At 38.8% G+C, this 15,146-nt stretch overlaps 1 protein-coding gene across 2 annotated transcripts in view; it reads right to left on the bottom strand.

Annotated features, from left to right (window-relative positions):
• Positions 1-15,146, bottom strand: part of CR2 (complement C3d receptor 2) — a 34,462-nt gene that overhangs the window by 10,688 nt on the left and 8,628 nt on the right. Inside the window, exons 5-22 of one of the 2 annotated variants that reach the window (XM_019918740.3) lie at positions 14,253-14,651; positions 12,163-12,339; positions 11,978-12,080; positions 11,256-11,341; positions 9,698-10,087; positions 8,107-8,295; positions 7,922-8,021; positions 7,612-7,694; positions 6,684-7,091; positions 5,907-6,083; positions 5,737-5,827; positions 5,368-5,444; positions 4,051-4,455; positions 3,488-3,664; positions 3,326-3,413; positions 2,887-2,969; positions 1,634-2,026; positions 409-594 (exon numbers count right to left, since the gene is read on the bottom strand). In XM_019918740.3, the coding sequence (XP_019774299.1) occupies positions 409-594; positions 1,634-2,026; positions 2,887-2,969; positions 3,326-3,413; positions 3,488-3,664; positions 4,051-4,455; positions 5,368-5,444; positions 5,737-5,827; positions 5,907-6,083; positions 6,684-7,091; positions 7,612-7,694; positions 7,922-8,021; positions 8,107-8,295; positions 9,698-10,087; positions 11,256-11,341; positions 11,978-12,080; positions 12,163-12,339; positions 14,253-14,651 (3,612 nt within the window). The remainder of the gene's footprint in view (positions 1-408; positions 595-1,633; positions 2,027-2,886; positions 2,970-3,325; positions 3,414-3,487; positions 3,665-4,050; positions 4,456-5,367; positions 5,445-5,736; positions 5,828-5,906; positions 6,084-6,683; positions 7,092-7,611; positions 7,695-7,921; positions 8,022-8,106; positions 8,296-9,697; positions 10,088-11,255; positions 11,342-11,977; positions 12,081-12,162; positions 12,340-14,252; positions 14,652-15,146) is intronic. The other variant, XM_019918738.3, reaches the window with a different exon arrangement.

The following is a 15,146-nucleotide window of genomic DNA, read 5'->3' as shown; positions in this document are numbered from 1 at the left end:
CTTTTATAAAAATATACCCAAATCCGATCACCACTTAGAGGAAACATATTCAAAAGATAACTTTACTTTTTATGAGTATTTTGTCAAATGCATACTTATCATAACTGTAACCACAGTGTAAATTCAATCTGTACTTTAGTTGTTTGATTTACATAAAGACTTCAACTTTCCATATGTAAATGACTACATAAGTGATAGCTCAGATAGAGCCTCAGCCACTTTTCTTATTTTGCAGTATTTAGATGATTTCATCTATTAATCCAATTAAATTAATCCAATTAAATGCATTTAATTAAATGATCCAATTAATGCATTTATTTGGCTACTTTAAGTTGAAAGTACCTAACTGAATATATCTATTTGGGAAAAATTTTATTTAAAAAATAAGAAAACAAATAAACAACACACCTTTGCAATAAGGGACAGGTCCGTTCCAGGTTCCCTCATGTGTGCAAAGAAGGACTGCCTCTCCTACAAGCAGGTAGCCTCGGTTGCAGCTATACAGGATTGACATTCCGGGAGAAAATCGAGCTATGTCTCCACCGGTATGATTTCCGTGGGGGATCTTAAACGGACGTTGACATCCTAAGAAAGCTTAGACACCAATTTAAAAAGATCTTTAATTTAGTACAGAGGAACGCATAGCCAGTAAATGGGTGATAGCGATACAGAAAGAAGGCAGGCAACAAGCCAAATAGTCAGTATCCAAAAGTATTCATTTAGCCCAAACCAAACAGTACAGGACAGAGATTTGCATTTCCTACCTATATCATATATGATCTGAAGACAAATGTCAAATGTAAGATAATGAAACATCAGTGGTTACAGCCCACAATTGTAGTCTATCAGAGAATAGTAATCTTTTCTTTTCTCTTTAAATGGTAAAAAGGCTGTAGTCAAGTGTCACACCCTCAAATATCTACAGGAGACAGGAAGTGAAGCCACCAGATATGGTAAGTCACAGAGCACCTGTCCTTCTAAAAATGGCAGCCACTGCCCAATTCAAGATAATGGTACCTTGCAGGAAAGCAGAGGGGGCCCTCACTGTATCACAGGTTCACTGTTTGCCTTGGATGGTGGAGATGGGTTTCATTTAAAATAATACTGTGCTAGCCAAAGAAAACAGTTTTGAACTCAGTTCTTGGTCGCCAGGTGGCAGCCTCTGTTGTAGATAGCCACTGATAGGAATAAAACTACCGATAATAACTAAAATTACAAGACAATTCAGTAAGTTTTAAGGCCAGCTCCATTCTCCAGAATACTCAAAGATCCCTTTCTGGCTGGTATCACAGCCTTAAATATCAAATTATCAAGCAATATTACTGCCAAACATTTGCCCAAAATGGTATGTGCATTTTCCCCATTCTAAAGTAATAAAAATAATAAACTTGGGAGACTCCATCAGTTTCAAAGTTAACCATTATCCATTCATGTACCTTTTTTCAACAAGCTTAGAAAGAAAAGGGAAAAAAAGAATGGGCTGAGAAGATAAGGCAAGGCAGGTATTTTGTAAATAATATGACTGCCTTAGCTTTTACTTGCTTTTCTTTAGGCGGCATGGCAAGTGCAGGTTCAAAACCCTTTTTCTTTATTCTGTGCAACATCCCATATTTTAGTCCTGAAAATATCTTACCCTTTTTGATACAAGTTGGTACACCTGGCACCCATTTGTTGTCAGTATGACACCTAATCAAGTGACTCCCATTCATGATGAAGCCAGGATCACAGGCAACATGTACTATGTCATTGTGGGAATATGAAGAACGAGTTTTATTCAGCTTGTATCCATGTGTGACTTCTGGATTAGGGCAGTGAGTCACAGGAGGAGATTTTATGCACTGTGGGGGAGGTCCACGCCAAGATCCACGTCCTTTAGAATCACTTATGCACCGTATACTTTTCTCTCCCAGAAGATAGAATCCTTGGTCACATTCATAAGAGACTTCATTTCCATACAGAAAGTGTTCTGCCATTACACCCCTGTGCCTCCCATTGTTAATCACTGGTGGAGGTTGACAGCGGATAACTGCAGAAGAGATTAGGAAATTCTACTTCAGCTAGTACACCATGGTGGACAGTCTTCAATCAGATACTGTAAAACTAAATAATAAAACTATGCAACTGCATGTAGTGCACGTAGCTATTAAGTTATTTAAATTTTAGATGCTAGATTATGCTTTCTTTTAAAAAGCTTTATTAAATTTTTGACTACATGAATAACACATACTCATTCCAAAAAAAGTTCAGAAAATACAGTAAAGTATTAAGAAAGGAATAAATACAGCTATGTTCTCATGAAATAGAGAAATAGTCTATATTTGTTATTTTTAAAATTTTGAGCAATTAGCAGGTATATGGCAAATACAGTCATTCCTTGGTATCCACAGGGGATTGGTTCCAGAATCCCCCATCAATACCAAATTCTGAGGATGCTCAAGCCCCTTATATAAAATAGCACAGTGTTTGCATATAACCTACGCACAACCTCCCATATACTTTAAATCATCTCTAGATGACTTATAATACCTAATACAATGTAAACACTGTGTAAATAGTTGTAAATAAAATGTAAGTGCTAGGTAAATAGTAGCCAGAACATAGCAAATTCAAGTTTAGCTTTTGGAAGCTTTCAGGATAAAAAAAAATATTTTTGATCTGCAGTCGACTGACTCCATGGATATGAAACCTGCAGATACAGAGGGCCAACTGTACTCATTTCCTACTTGACAATTTTGTTTCCCAATGCTAGTACCATACAAACACTAAAACATGTTTCTTATGTACACTGAGCTAGAACACATCGACTGTTAAGGTATAGATTAGTTCTGTAGTGACCTGTTCTCTTTAACCCCCTACAACCCACTGACAACTTTTTTTTTAACTTACCTTTACAAAGTAGAATCTTTTGGAACCAAACCCTATTCCTATCATCTTGACATTTCCGATAAGCATGTCCAGTCAACCGGTACCTAGAGAGAGATTATAATACGTTTTCTCTTCCTAAAAATCACATCTCTGAAACCTAGCCTCCTCAAACCACTAATACAGAAGCACTTCTAAATAAGAAATTTGGCAGAAAGAAGTCAAAACTCCTGGCCCTTCAAGTAAGCAAACTACTTTAGACTTAAGAGTTACTCCCAGCAAAGCCATTTCCATGTCAAGAAAGGACTGAAAAGTCAGAGATGCTACTTAGGCCTTTGGAACCTCACAATCTCTGTTAGTGTGACAACGAGGAACCTCTAGAGGGAGTCACCAAGACAAACTGAGGCTAGAATTAATGCACAAAGCAAGGTGGACACCCTTTCTGAGAATGAATCATACTTACCCATCTTGGCAGGACATATTAACTGGTACCACAGGTGAACCAACTGGAACCTCTCGAAGACCTTCTTTCAAAGGTTGGCATGGTGCTTCTAGAGGAGCAAAGTTGGAATTACTTATACATGCCTGATATAAAAGAGAAAGACAACTCAGGAACTGAAAGTACCTTCACACCGAGGGGCAGAAGGACTCCAATTTCCTGAAGGCATACAGTGAATGGATCTGTTTCCCACAAGCAAGTAGCCAGGATCACAGGTGTAGTCTACAGTCATCCCAGAGACAAAGAGGACCCTATTTCCACCTGTATGCCGACCATGGTGGAGCTCAGAAGGTGGCTGACAGCCTAAAGAAAAAACTTCCCACATAAATACCAACAAAAACTCAAGAACACTAAGTATACAACGCTTGACAATAGACAGTCTGAAACTTTTAAGCCAAAGATCATCAAGCTCTTATTCATTACTGAATGCTTTCTGCTCTTTTGAAGGAACCTGGAACCTTAAAAAAGATCCTCTCAATTATCTACCCTGACTGTATCCCAGATCCAAGGGAGCATTTGCATAAAGAATATATACAACAACACACATAGACTGTTTTGTTACAGAATGGAAGAAATGGGACAGTAATCTGTGCCCCCTTGCTTTTTTCCATAACTCTAGCTTTGGGTGGGAGATAACAAACAAGAATAAACAAGTAAATACCTCATTTTCCTCTCCACTGAGTTTTTACCTTTTTCACAAACTGGTGTTTCAGGATCCCAGGTGTTATTGGCTTTGCAACGAACCTGACTGCTGCCCTTCAAAGTAAATCCATTATTACACTTGAATATCACACTGTCATTGTAGAAATATGGGGCTTCCTTGCTAGATATCTTGTATCCATTTGCAATGTGGACATGTGAGCACTGAACAGCAGGGAGGGAAAGTTTACAGACAGGAGCGGGGCCACTCCAGATGCCCGTCTCTTGATCGTTGCTTGTACAACGGATGGTGCTCTCCCCAATGAGGTTGAACTTCACTCCTCTCTCTGGCCCGGGGTTACATGTGTAAGTGACTGTGGTCCCATATAGGACATCTGAGGAACCCCCTGTGTGTACTCCATTGTAGATAACAGGGGGTGGTGGGCAGGTGATATCTGGAGAGATGAAAAGTTACTGTACAATTCTGTTCCAGTATTAAACACCAAAGAAGAGAAATGAGGCTGGTATGAATCTTTTGTTATCAGGTTTCTTGAAGGATATGGGTGAGATGTGATGATATGCATTCTATCAAAGCTCATTATGACGCAAAATTCAGTTTAAAAGATTTCATAGGAAAGATTTTTGTAATGTGTTAAAAGTGAAGATGTAGATCAATATCATATTGTGAGGCAGTAAAGTCTGATAGCAAATTATTAATTAAGAAAAGAATTCTTTTTTTAAAAACCAGCAGGTCAATAAAAGGCACGAGGGATAGAATTAAACTTTTTTGAGATGGTACATTTTTTTGCTGTGGTGATATGACAGGCTAGCCAAGAATATTTATTGTTGATTGAACATCTACTTTTTGACAGGCAATTGTCTCATCTGCAAAGGAGGGATAGTACCATTTAATTATAATAACTTTGAGGTCTGCAGTCTGATGCTAATGTTACAGATAAGAGGCTAGAGTTCAGAGAAGTTACATAAATTGCCCCCGGTCAATAAGCAGCAGAAATAGAACCTGACTTCAGATCCCACACCAGTTCCCTTTCTCTCCACTAAACTACAGTGTACCCAAAATTAAGGATGGTGGCTCACATACTCATTGACCTCACTACTCTTATTCTCCCATATCACAAAAGAGAATCAGTAACTAAATGCATTTAAATTAAGTGATTGCTAGGCTTTGAAGTAAAATAAAGCAAAACTGTGCAACTATAACTGTTGACACAGTGAATAGAATGGAATCTAATATTCTTAATCCCATAACATGCCTAAAACAGAAATCTCACAGGATTCTAGACTCTCTGTTATTCATATTTATAGATCTCACATTATTCAAGATCCTTTGTTATTTTTCTACTCACCTTTACAGAGACGAATCTCCATAAACCAAGGAATTGTGCCTTGGCACTGCTGATAAACACTCTCGCTTAGCCGGTACCTAGGGACAAAGAGTCATGACATTTTGCCATCTGGTGACCACTAACCTAAGCAAGAGCTATTGGCTCAATAGCAGACACATTACTTTCGGTACAGGAATCAATAGGAACAAAAACGTAGCCAGCAGCAGCACGACCCACTCATTGCACAGCATGGTTTCCATTAATGGAAACATAGTGATCAACACTTCCATGAACACGTGACAGGGGGGTCTTTGAGATAAACTCCTACACAGAGCTTGCAGTGTAACTGATAAACCAGACCTAGTTCAGACTGAGACAGTCCTCACTCACCCTTCATCACAAGAAGAGTTGACATCTAGTCTAATAAGTTGGTTCTTGGGTTTTTTAAAGACTTGCTTTCCTATAGGTTCACATTCTGCCACTAAGAAAAGAGAGGAGGATGAGAAATCAACTCAAGGCAATCTCAAAACCAAAAAACATCGACATTCAAAGCCTGGAACCTTTGCATGTGGGGGCAGTGGGTATCCACACTCCCTCAGAGGTACAATGTATGGATTCTTCTCCCACCAGCACATAGCCAGGGTCGCAGCTATATTTTATGGATGTTCCAGGGTCAAAGCGAATCATGTGTCTATCTTCCTTTTGCCCATGGAGAATTTTAGGAGGAGCTTGACAATCTAAAAGAAAGACAGAGAATTTTTCTTATGTAAACAATGATAGAAAGAAACTGAGCCACAGAAAGTGACATTTATGCTACAATTCCACTCTGGTGGCAGTTGTACAGTACAGAAGTAATCTTGTAGCCCAATTTTGGGTAATTTTAGACCAGTGGTTGTCAATTTTTTTCCTGCATTTAGGCAGCTGCAGATTTTTTTTTTTCCATTCCCACTGGGTGCTCCAATTCCTCTGTTGTACAAGGAATCATCCTGTACATTTCTAATGGGAGATTCTGACCTATCTGTAGGGTTATTTTGCTGAAGTCAAAATCACTTTTCTTTTAAGAAATCACTGTTAAGACAAACATTTTTCCCAGTTGTTTCCACTTTAAAGAAATAGGCAACTTAGTGGTCCCTAATGAGTTTTTCCCCCAAGGATAATCCTACAAAATGAATGAGAGACAGTGTTTAAAAAGCCTTCTTTATAATTTATCTTCACTATATTTTGTAAAATTGAGGGGACTGGAAGTTGGAAAAGGCCCTGCTGAAGTCCATAACCCCTTCTCTAACGCTTCAGAAGGATGAATCAGTGGCACCTGTTCCGAGCATTGGAATACCCACCCTTTTCACAGACTGGTACCGATGGTTCCCATGAGCCTTGGGCATTACATCGGATTCCCTTGCTGCCCTTCATGGTGAAGCCAAATACGCAAGCAAATACCACAGTGTCATTATAGGAATATTGATCTTTCTGCCCGGATGATATTTGGCCTCTTAGGATCTGGGGAGGTGGACACCGAACCTCAGAAACAGAAAGTTCACAGCGTGGGGCAGGGCCGCTCCAGGTCCCAGTCTTCTGACTATCAGTGGTACAACGGATAGTTCTCTCCCCAGTGAGAATGAAGTTCACTCCTTGCTCTGGGCCCCGGTCACAGGTGTAAGTGACTGTGCTTCCATACCGAACATTCATTGAAGAGCTGCCCGTATGTCTTCCATTGAGAATAGGAGGAGGTGGTGGGCAAAGAATTTCTAGGAAATTACAGAGAGAGATGACAAGATTCCGACTGTACTACAAACAAAGAATGTCTCGGGTGTTGCTACATGCCACTCTCACATCCTGGGTTCAGGGACAGTAATATTGGAATCTGTAATGAATCTGTCAAAGCGGCTATAGCAATATAATTCAGAAAGTATGATTTAAAACTTTATTCCTGAATATATCTACTTTGCTGATCCTTTGATTTCTTTTACCAAGTATATAATCTCCTTTATGTACATGGCCTGGCTGGCAATTGTACATAGTTTTCAGAGAAAGAAAAGCTTAGAAACCCTGTTTTACTTGAGTAAGCAAAGGACAAAGAGGTAATTCAAGGATGTTTCAGTGAAGAACATATCCCTTAAAGATCTAAAGATCTCTGGGGGAGATCTTTGCTCTATGAGATCCTATATAGTAAGAAATGCATGAAAACTTTCAGTTAAGCTGAGAATGTGGTGTCCTGTTGAACCTCTGGCCAAGGAACTAGTTGCAAACCACAGTCACTTAACCTACCTTCACATACTGGAAATTTGGTCCAAAAAGCACGCTGTCCAACAATTACACACTGGCTAGAAGGTTGGCCTTGTAATCGATACCTGGAGACAAAGGGAGGTCATTCAGAACTATTAGGCAGAACAAAACCCTCTATTTAAAATCCAAGTTCACTTAATTTGTGGGCACCAACTCCTTTTATTGGCATTATCTCTCACAACCTTAAGCTGCCCATCGACCGTCACAGAGAAACCTTCTGCAGGTTTCACAGTACACACCATGCACACATAAGTCAAATGAATTAAATCTCATAGGCCCTCTAGACACTCACCCTTCACTACAGAAAAAGTTCACAGTTGCACCAACCCGAAGACTTGTGGGCCTCTTTAACTGCCCATTGAGAAATGGTCCTGGAGGCTTACACTCTGCCTCTAAGAAAACAAGCCAGAGATGAGCAAAGTGTGGCAAGTAACATAGTAGCCCAAATTCTTAACATTGATTGTAAATTTAGGGTACCTTTACATGTGGGAGCGACAGCACTCCAGTCTCCCGAAGACAAACAGCGAATGGTCTTTTCTCCAAGAAGCAAGTAACCAGGTTCACAGCTGTAGGTCACAGACAATCCCGGGGCAAAGGAATCAACGCTCTCCCCTGTGTGATACCCGTTGGCGATTGTGGGAAGTGATGGACACTCCAGGGAGATATCTTTACACACACACATTAGGAAAAATGTCATCAGATAGCTCCTTCACAGTCTGTATTTTGACTTAGTACATACATCCAAATAAATGATACATGGTCTATGCTAAGCAGTCGTCATTAATTTTCAACTCAGTCTTTTAAAGATCAAACAGGTATGGTTTAATTATATCCATTTTATACTACAAATAGTACATTATTTTTTATTTTTAGTTACACTTTATGAATCACATTTGCAGCGTGAAAAACTTCAATTACCAAAAAAAAAGTCCATTTTCACTCATACTCTCATTCTACCCTTAAGCCTATTTTCTGCTCCAAAAGTAGCATGTTGTTATTTATGGGGTTATCCTGCCAGATACTAGTAATATAGTGTTTCTGGATCCTAGATGTGATATATCTATACACATATTTTGGGTGTGTATGTATACTCAATACATATTATTCTAGGCCCTGCTTTATTTGCTTAATAATCTATATCTTTCCATGTCAATATATATAGGCCTATCTAAATCTTTATAATCTTTAATCCTATCTATAATCTTTAATTGTTTTTCATGGTCACCCCACTTGAGACTATCTTCAGATCTTCCCTCCCTCCAAGACTATATATCTGTTTACAGACAGATAGAACCATATTTTTCTAATAATAATTTTTCAACCCTTTAATCAATTTAGAATTTATCAATATTGTTCTTTATTAAGAAAATAAATACCTTATTTTGATGGTATAATTTTTGTCAAATATTGCCGGTTCCCATAATTACATAACTGGAATTCAGATTTAGAGTTCAGCAGCAACATAAACCACACCAAGTAATAAGGAAAGGAAGAGCTTACAGTAGTTCTTATTTTCAAAGTTACTTGATTTGAAATGTTATGGCTTAGGACATGAGTTTGAAAAATAGTGGATCACTCAGAAAGTATTTATAGAGGCCAACGAGAACAGCACATCATTTCTGCCAGACTATACTAACAGCTTTTATAGATCAATTTTAAATCTATTCATTGTGTTTTTGCTATTAGAGCCCACATTTCTTCTCGTTTTAACAATAACCCAGATATGCAGTTGAAAACTGTAAAACCCAATTCCCGCAGTCCAAACAAACTCTGGCCCCCATCCTTGTGGGACTTATTCCATTCAATTATTAGGTGTGTTTAGTTAGATTTTTCCATTACAGTTTAAAATTCTTTGCTCTACTGATGTTTGTTGAATGAACATTTACATCCCTCTACAACCAAGAAAAAGCCAGGAAACTGTAATTTTCACCCTTTCCGTTGTTTCCTCCCTCCACCCTTACCATTCATACATCCACACTGTTCTTCCTTCAGAATGATACCAAACTTAATCTGCACAGAAATGCGAGGCTCCAAGCTCCTGAATCAGTTTTATTTTCATTCTACTCACCACTCTCACAGGTTGGTAGTGGTGTTGGTCCCCATGTTTTATTTGCTTGGCACCAAACAGTTTTGTTTCCTTTCATGGTGAAGTTGGCATTACAGGTAAATGTCACAGAATCACCATGTCTGTATGGTGGTCTAGACATTTTATTTCTGTATCCACCTGGTACTATGGGCTCAGAGCAAATAGAATTTTTATTGTAATATTCACAGATAGGAGCAGCTTTATCCCAGATTCCATTTACATTGTCTTTAGTTATACAAAAAAGAATACTTTCTCCAATGAGGCGGAAGGCACTCGAGCAGCTGTACCTCACCACAGCGTTAATAGCTATGGGACTAGGATGATAACTATTCCGCCCATTTTTGATACGAGGAGGAGGGTCACAAAAAATCCCTGCAAAGTAGAAAAGAAAATATGTGGTCATACTGATCATGACAATAAGATTCAAATTTAGATAAAAGTCCAAATATAGGTCATGTCACTTTTTCAGAAATAGACTTAGAAATTTGTATAATTTATTTCTTACTCATAGTCCCTGCCTGTCCCCAAGTTCCTAAATTCTTACCTTTCTCTTGATCCTCAGCAAACAAAGCAATATAGGACTATAAGCCATCTTGACCAAACAATAACAATGAAACAGAACTTATTAAATAGTTCTGTGTCCAATCAACTTTAATAATGAAACAAAAGGCAAACAGTACATGAAAATATTATGTTAATGACATACTAATCACACGTGGAGAGGCACATGGACTAATGAAATCTGGGCTCATTAGACCTGGTTTCAAATCCCCACAGTCATTCAATAGCTGTGTGACCTTAGGCAAGTCTCACCCTCTTTAAGCCTCAGTTTCCTAGTCTAGTATAATTCAATGTTGTAATGAGAATCCAGTGACATAAAACTACCTGAAAGGGGCAAGTACAGTACCTGGAACATACTAATTGTGCAGTGCCTGTTTCAAACACACAGCTGGTGCTATAAGTAGTGAGACCACATTCTGTCCCGTTACAAAAGATACTGCAGCCTCACTGCAAGTCATTTGTCATCCTTTGATGCTGGTCCCAGTTGAAAGACCCACAGGAAGTGATCAGAGGTTTGGAATAGTGACCTCATACCTTTTATTTATTTGTCCTAATAGGCATGAAGAATATTAATTGTTTATAGTTGTGTTGGTATATGCACACCTTTCCTGAGTGAGTCTTAGAATAAAGGAAAATTGCCAACCTCCAAAACTTCTGGTTGATTTCCATTTAGCTCCAAGAATTGCTCATCAGATGAGGAAATGGCATAAGAAGACACAGCCAAACCATTTCAGCACATCAGTGTTATTCATTTTCAGTAGGGGTAACTTTCGAGAGACTTTATCCTTATACACATAGAATACTCAATACCATATGTAGTCAACTGAATAAATTTAGCTTTGTTCTGCATTCTAGAACATACAGAAAAGTGGCATATATATGTTCATATTGATAAGATTTTATAATTGATAAATGCATGAGAATACACCAAAAATCAAGAGGCACGATCCATACTCGATTATTTTTGCTTTCTACTCACGTTCACAGACAGGAAACTTATTATTCCAGAGTACTCTCATTCCTTCTGAGACACACTGACTAGAAGATTGGCCATTTAACCGGTACCTTAAACAATAAGGGGCAGCAAATCATCACCAGAACAAAACAATTCTCGGTTGCATGGAATTCATCACTTCTCTCAAGTATATGGTATTAATGGCCTCTATTTTTATAAGCATTTCTGGCTTAAGGAAAATGTCTAAGACTGTGAATCAGCCAAGCTATGTGAGGACTTCAGACCAGCTAAAAACACAGAGAAAACAGTCCTAATGATCTGTTCTTTTCTTGAATTCTCTCTTTCCTCTTTGGCATCCAAATATCAAGATTTTCTTGACCATTAGAAGAGCATAACCTCAGTTCCTAGTAAAGAAAACATCAAAGACTTTGTTCCCTAATCTCACTTCAAAGAGCTCCTCTTACTGAACCCCCAACATCTATTCAGACTCCATAATAGAAGCCTTAACTTCGGAGCCCAAACTTTGCTTTTGCACATGATAAAAGGATAATTCTCAGCTTTGGCTGGCCATGCACAATATACACATTTGGAGAAAATCAATGGAATTTGCTTAATAACAGAATTCTTAATCATAAAGGGTAAAGAAAAGGAGAGAAAAGAATTTTAACTACCTTTAAAGGTCACACTTTGCAATGCTTAGCTATGGATCATAGGCCCCAAGTCAGGCCCCATCACCTTGCACTCACCCCTTATCACAAACAAATGCAACCTCTGCCCCAAGCTGGAGATTAGGAGGAGCTACCACATGACCGTTGAGAAGTTGGTCTGGAATGGCATCACATGATTTCGCTAGGAAAAAAGAGACAAGGCTGGCACATGAAGAGTCAGGAAACAGCTAAGTTTCCTTGAGATGGAATAGATCTTTAGGCACCTTCACAGTTGGGGGCTGGATGCCTCCAGGTTCCCAAGGAGGTACACTGCATAGGGTTAGTTCCAATGAGAGTATAGCCAGGCTCACAGCTGTAGGACACTTCCTGTCCAACTGCAAAGAATTCCTCATCCAATCTGTTATAATTACCGTGGTAGATATGTGGAGGTGGTAGACACCCTGAGAAAAGAACAGGACCAGAGTCCTTTTATTTCTGAAATAAGAACTTTCTTCTCTACAACCTAAGCCAACTTGAGGTTGGCAGGAGTTGGATGAAGGTGGTCATGTCAATTCTCCAAAGTATAAGGCAGACACTATTTTGGGTGAGGTGCAGTGGGGCTAACATGTGTTACATATTTTAGACACGATCAACCTTGCATCTATCTTCCTTCTGTACCTTGATCTATGCCAGGAAACATTATTCCCATTCATCATTTTCCCATTTCATTTAAATGGATATACTCTCATTAATGTTGTAGCCAAGGGAATCAAACTATTATAATGCATTTTTACCACCAAAAATCTCCTCTTTCTTCCTGCTTCCCAAACCACTGATGAAGTTTCTGAGCCTTATGGGAGGCGCTCCCAATGTTGCCAGGTTTTTAGTAAGTCAGGCACTTCTCAATAAGAGTAGGGGAGAAAGGGGGAGTGGGGGAAGTGACTTGATCTTAACTCTAGCCTTATTCCATAAAGCCTACATGTTTCAATAGGAGAATGTATAATACCTATAGTAATTTGAATCAAATTCTGATCAGCCCATTTCCCCCATTGGCCTGGCCAATAGGATTGAGAGTTTATTTTATCCTCATTTAAATAAAATCTAATCACATACGATTTTTTTAACGTCTGTATTGGAGTATAATTGCTTTACAATGGTGTGTTAGTTTCTGCTTTATAACAAAGTGAATCAGTTATACATATACATATATCCCCATATCTCTTCCCTCTTGCATCTCCCTCCCTCCCACCCTCCCTATCCCACCCCTCTAGGTGGTCACAAAGCACTGAGCTGATCTCCCTGTGCTATGTGGCTGCTTCCCACTACCTATCTATTTTACGTTTGGTAGTGTATATATGTCCATGCCACTCTCTCACTTTGTCCCAGCTTACCCTTCCCCCTCCCTGTATCCTCAAGTCCATTCTCTAGTAGGTCTACATCTTTATTCCCGTCTTGCCCCTAGGTTCTTCATGATCTTTTTTTTTTTTTTTTAGATTCCATATATAAGTGTTAGCATATGGTATTTGTTTTTCTCTTTCTGACTTACTTCATTCTGTATGATAGACTCTATGTCCATCCACCTCACTACAAATAACTCAATTTCGTTTCTTTTTATGGCTGGGTAATATTCCATTATATATATGTGCCACATCTTCTTTATCCATTCATCTGTTGTTGGACACTTAGGTTGCTTCTGTCTCCTGGCTATTGTAAATAGAGCTGCAATGAACAGTTTGGTACATGACTCTTTTTGAATTATGGTTTTCTCAGGGTATGTGCCCAGTAGTGGGAATGCTGGGTCGTATGGTAGTTCTATTTTTAGTTTTTTCAGGAACCTCCATACTGTTCTCCATAGTGGCTGTATCAATTTACATTCCCACCAACAGTGCAAGAGGGTTCCCTTTTCTCCACACCCTCTCCAGCATTTATTGTTTGTAGATTTCTTGATGATGGCCATTCTGACAGGTGTGAGATGATATTTCATTGTAGTTTTTATTTGCATTTCTCTAGTGATTAATGATGTTGAGCATTCTTTCATGTGTTTGTTGGCAATCTCATGTGTTTGTTGGCAATCACATATGATTTTAATCATATTAAAATCTCTGATCATTAGCTCTGGTACTACCTGCATTTTTTTAAAATGTCTTCTAATTTCCCCTACATTAATGCATATCTAGCACTGTCCCAGAATATAGTAAATTTCCCAACTCTTCAACATTTAGATACTACTTTCAAAGTTTACTTTTAAATTCTTTAACCAGGATACCCAACTACATACACTGTCTTTATCCTCCTCTTCTCATAGGTACCATGTATCTATTCCTCCCAAAGTCTCAATTTATTTCTATGTCCCCAAAGTTTCAGCCCAACTCACCCTTGAAGCACCTTGGCAGTGGAGGGTTCCATTTGCTGTTTGGTTGGCACCATACTGTGTTGCTGCCTTTCATGGTAAAGCCAGGCTTACACTTAAACATCACAGAATCATTTAAGGAAAATGAGCGTCTAAATCCAGATTCCATAATTCCATTTTCAACTTCTGGAATTGGGCATTTGACTACAGGAATACACCGAGGGGGAGGGCTGTTCCAGATGCCAATTCGATTGTCTTTGCTGGTGCAATATATTGACTTTTCACCCACGAGGTCAAACAGCTTTTTCCCATTCTGTCCAACATGGCACTTATAAGTAACCACCATTCCATAGTAAAAGTCCTCGCTACTGCTGCTGTAAAAGCCTCCATTGGAGATGGCTGGGGGTGACTCACAAGGAATAGCTTGGGGAGGATGGGGTACATAGGAAAAGAGAGAAGGCATTTAAATATTATACCTTCTGGGAATTTTGTCTTAACTCTTGCAAACCAAACTTCCACTTAGCCTACAATTAACCCCTATTATTGAAATTCTGTATCCTCATCTCAAAGATGGTTCTAAATGGGAAGTAGCAAGGTAGGAAGATACACAGAACTGGCCTGATAAAAACCCACAAAAATCTGATCTGGTCACCAGTCCTGAACCCCAAAGTACAGATAAACTGTTATAAAAAGGCACCTAGGTTGGCGAACGTTTTGCATGGATTAAAGTTGGCAGTGTGTAATCTTGTGGCATATTTTAGATTTGAGCACTTATTCACTATGAGATAATGTATCATCAAAAGACAATAAGCAAAGGAATGTGTAATGGGATTGGGGGCATGGAAGAAGATAAACCACAGATCTGTGTTCAGAACTACTCAAGCCAAGTGTAACCCACCTGGGTACTTATTTTGATGT

The sequence above is a fragment of the Tursiops truncatus genome, chromosome 1, assembly GCF_011762595.2.
Source record: "Tursiops truncatus isolate mTurTru1 chromosome 1, mTurTru1.mat.Y, whole genome shotgun sequence".
NCBI classification, from domain to species: Eukaryota; Metazoa; Chordata; class Mammalia; order Artiodactyla; family Delphinidae; genus Tursiops; species Tursiops truncatus.
The sequence above is the reverse complement of the archived record's forward strand: the minus strand, read 5'-3'. Positions and strand labels throughout refer to the sequence as shown.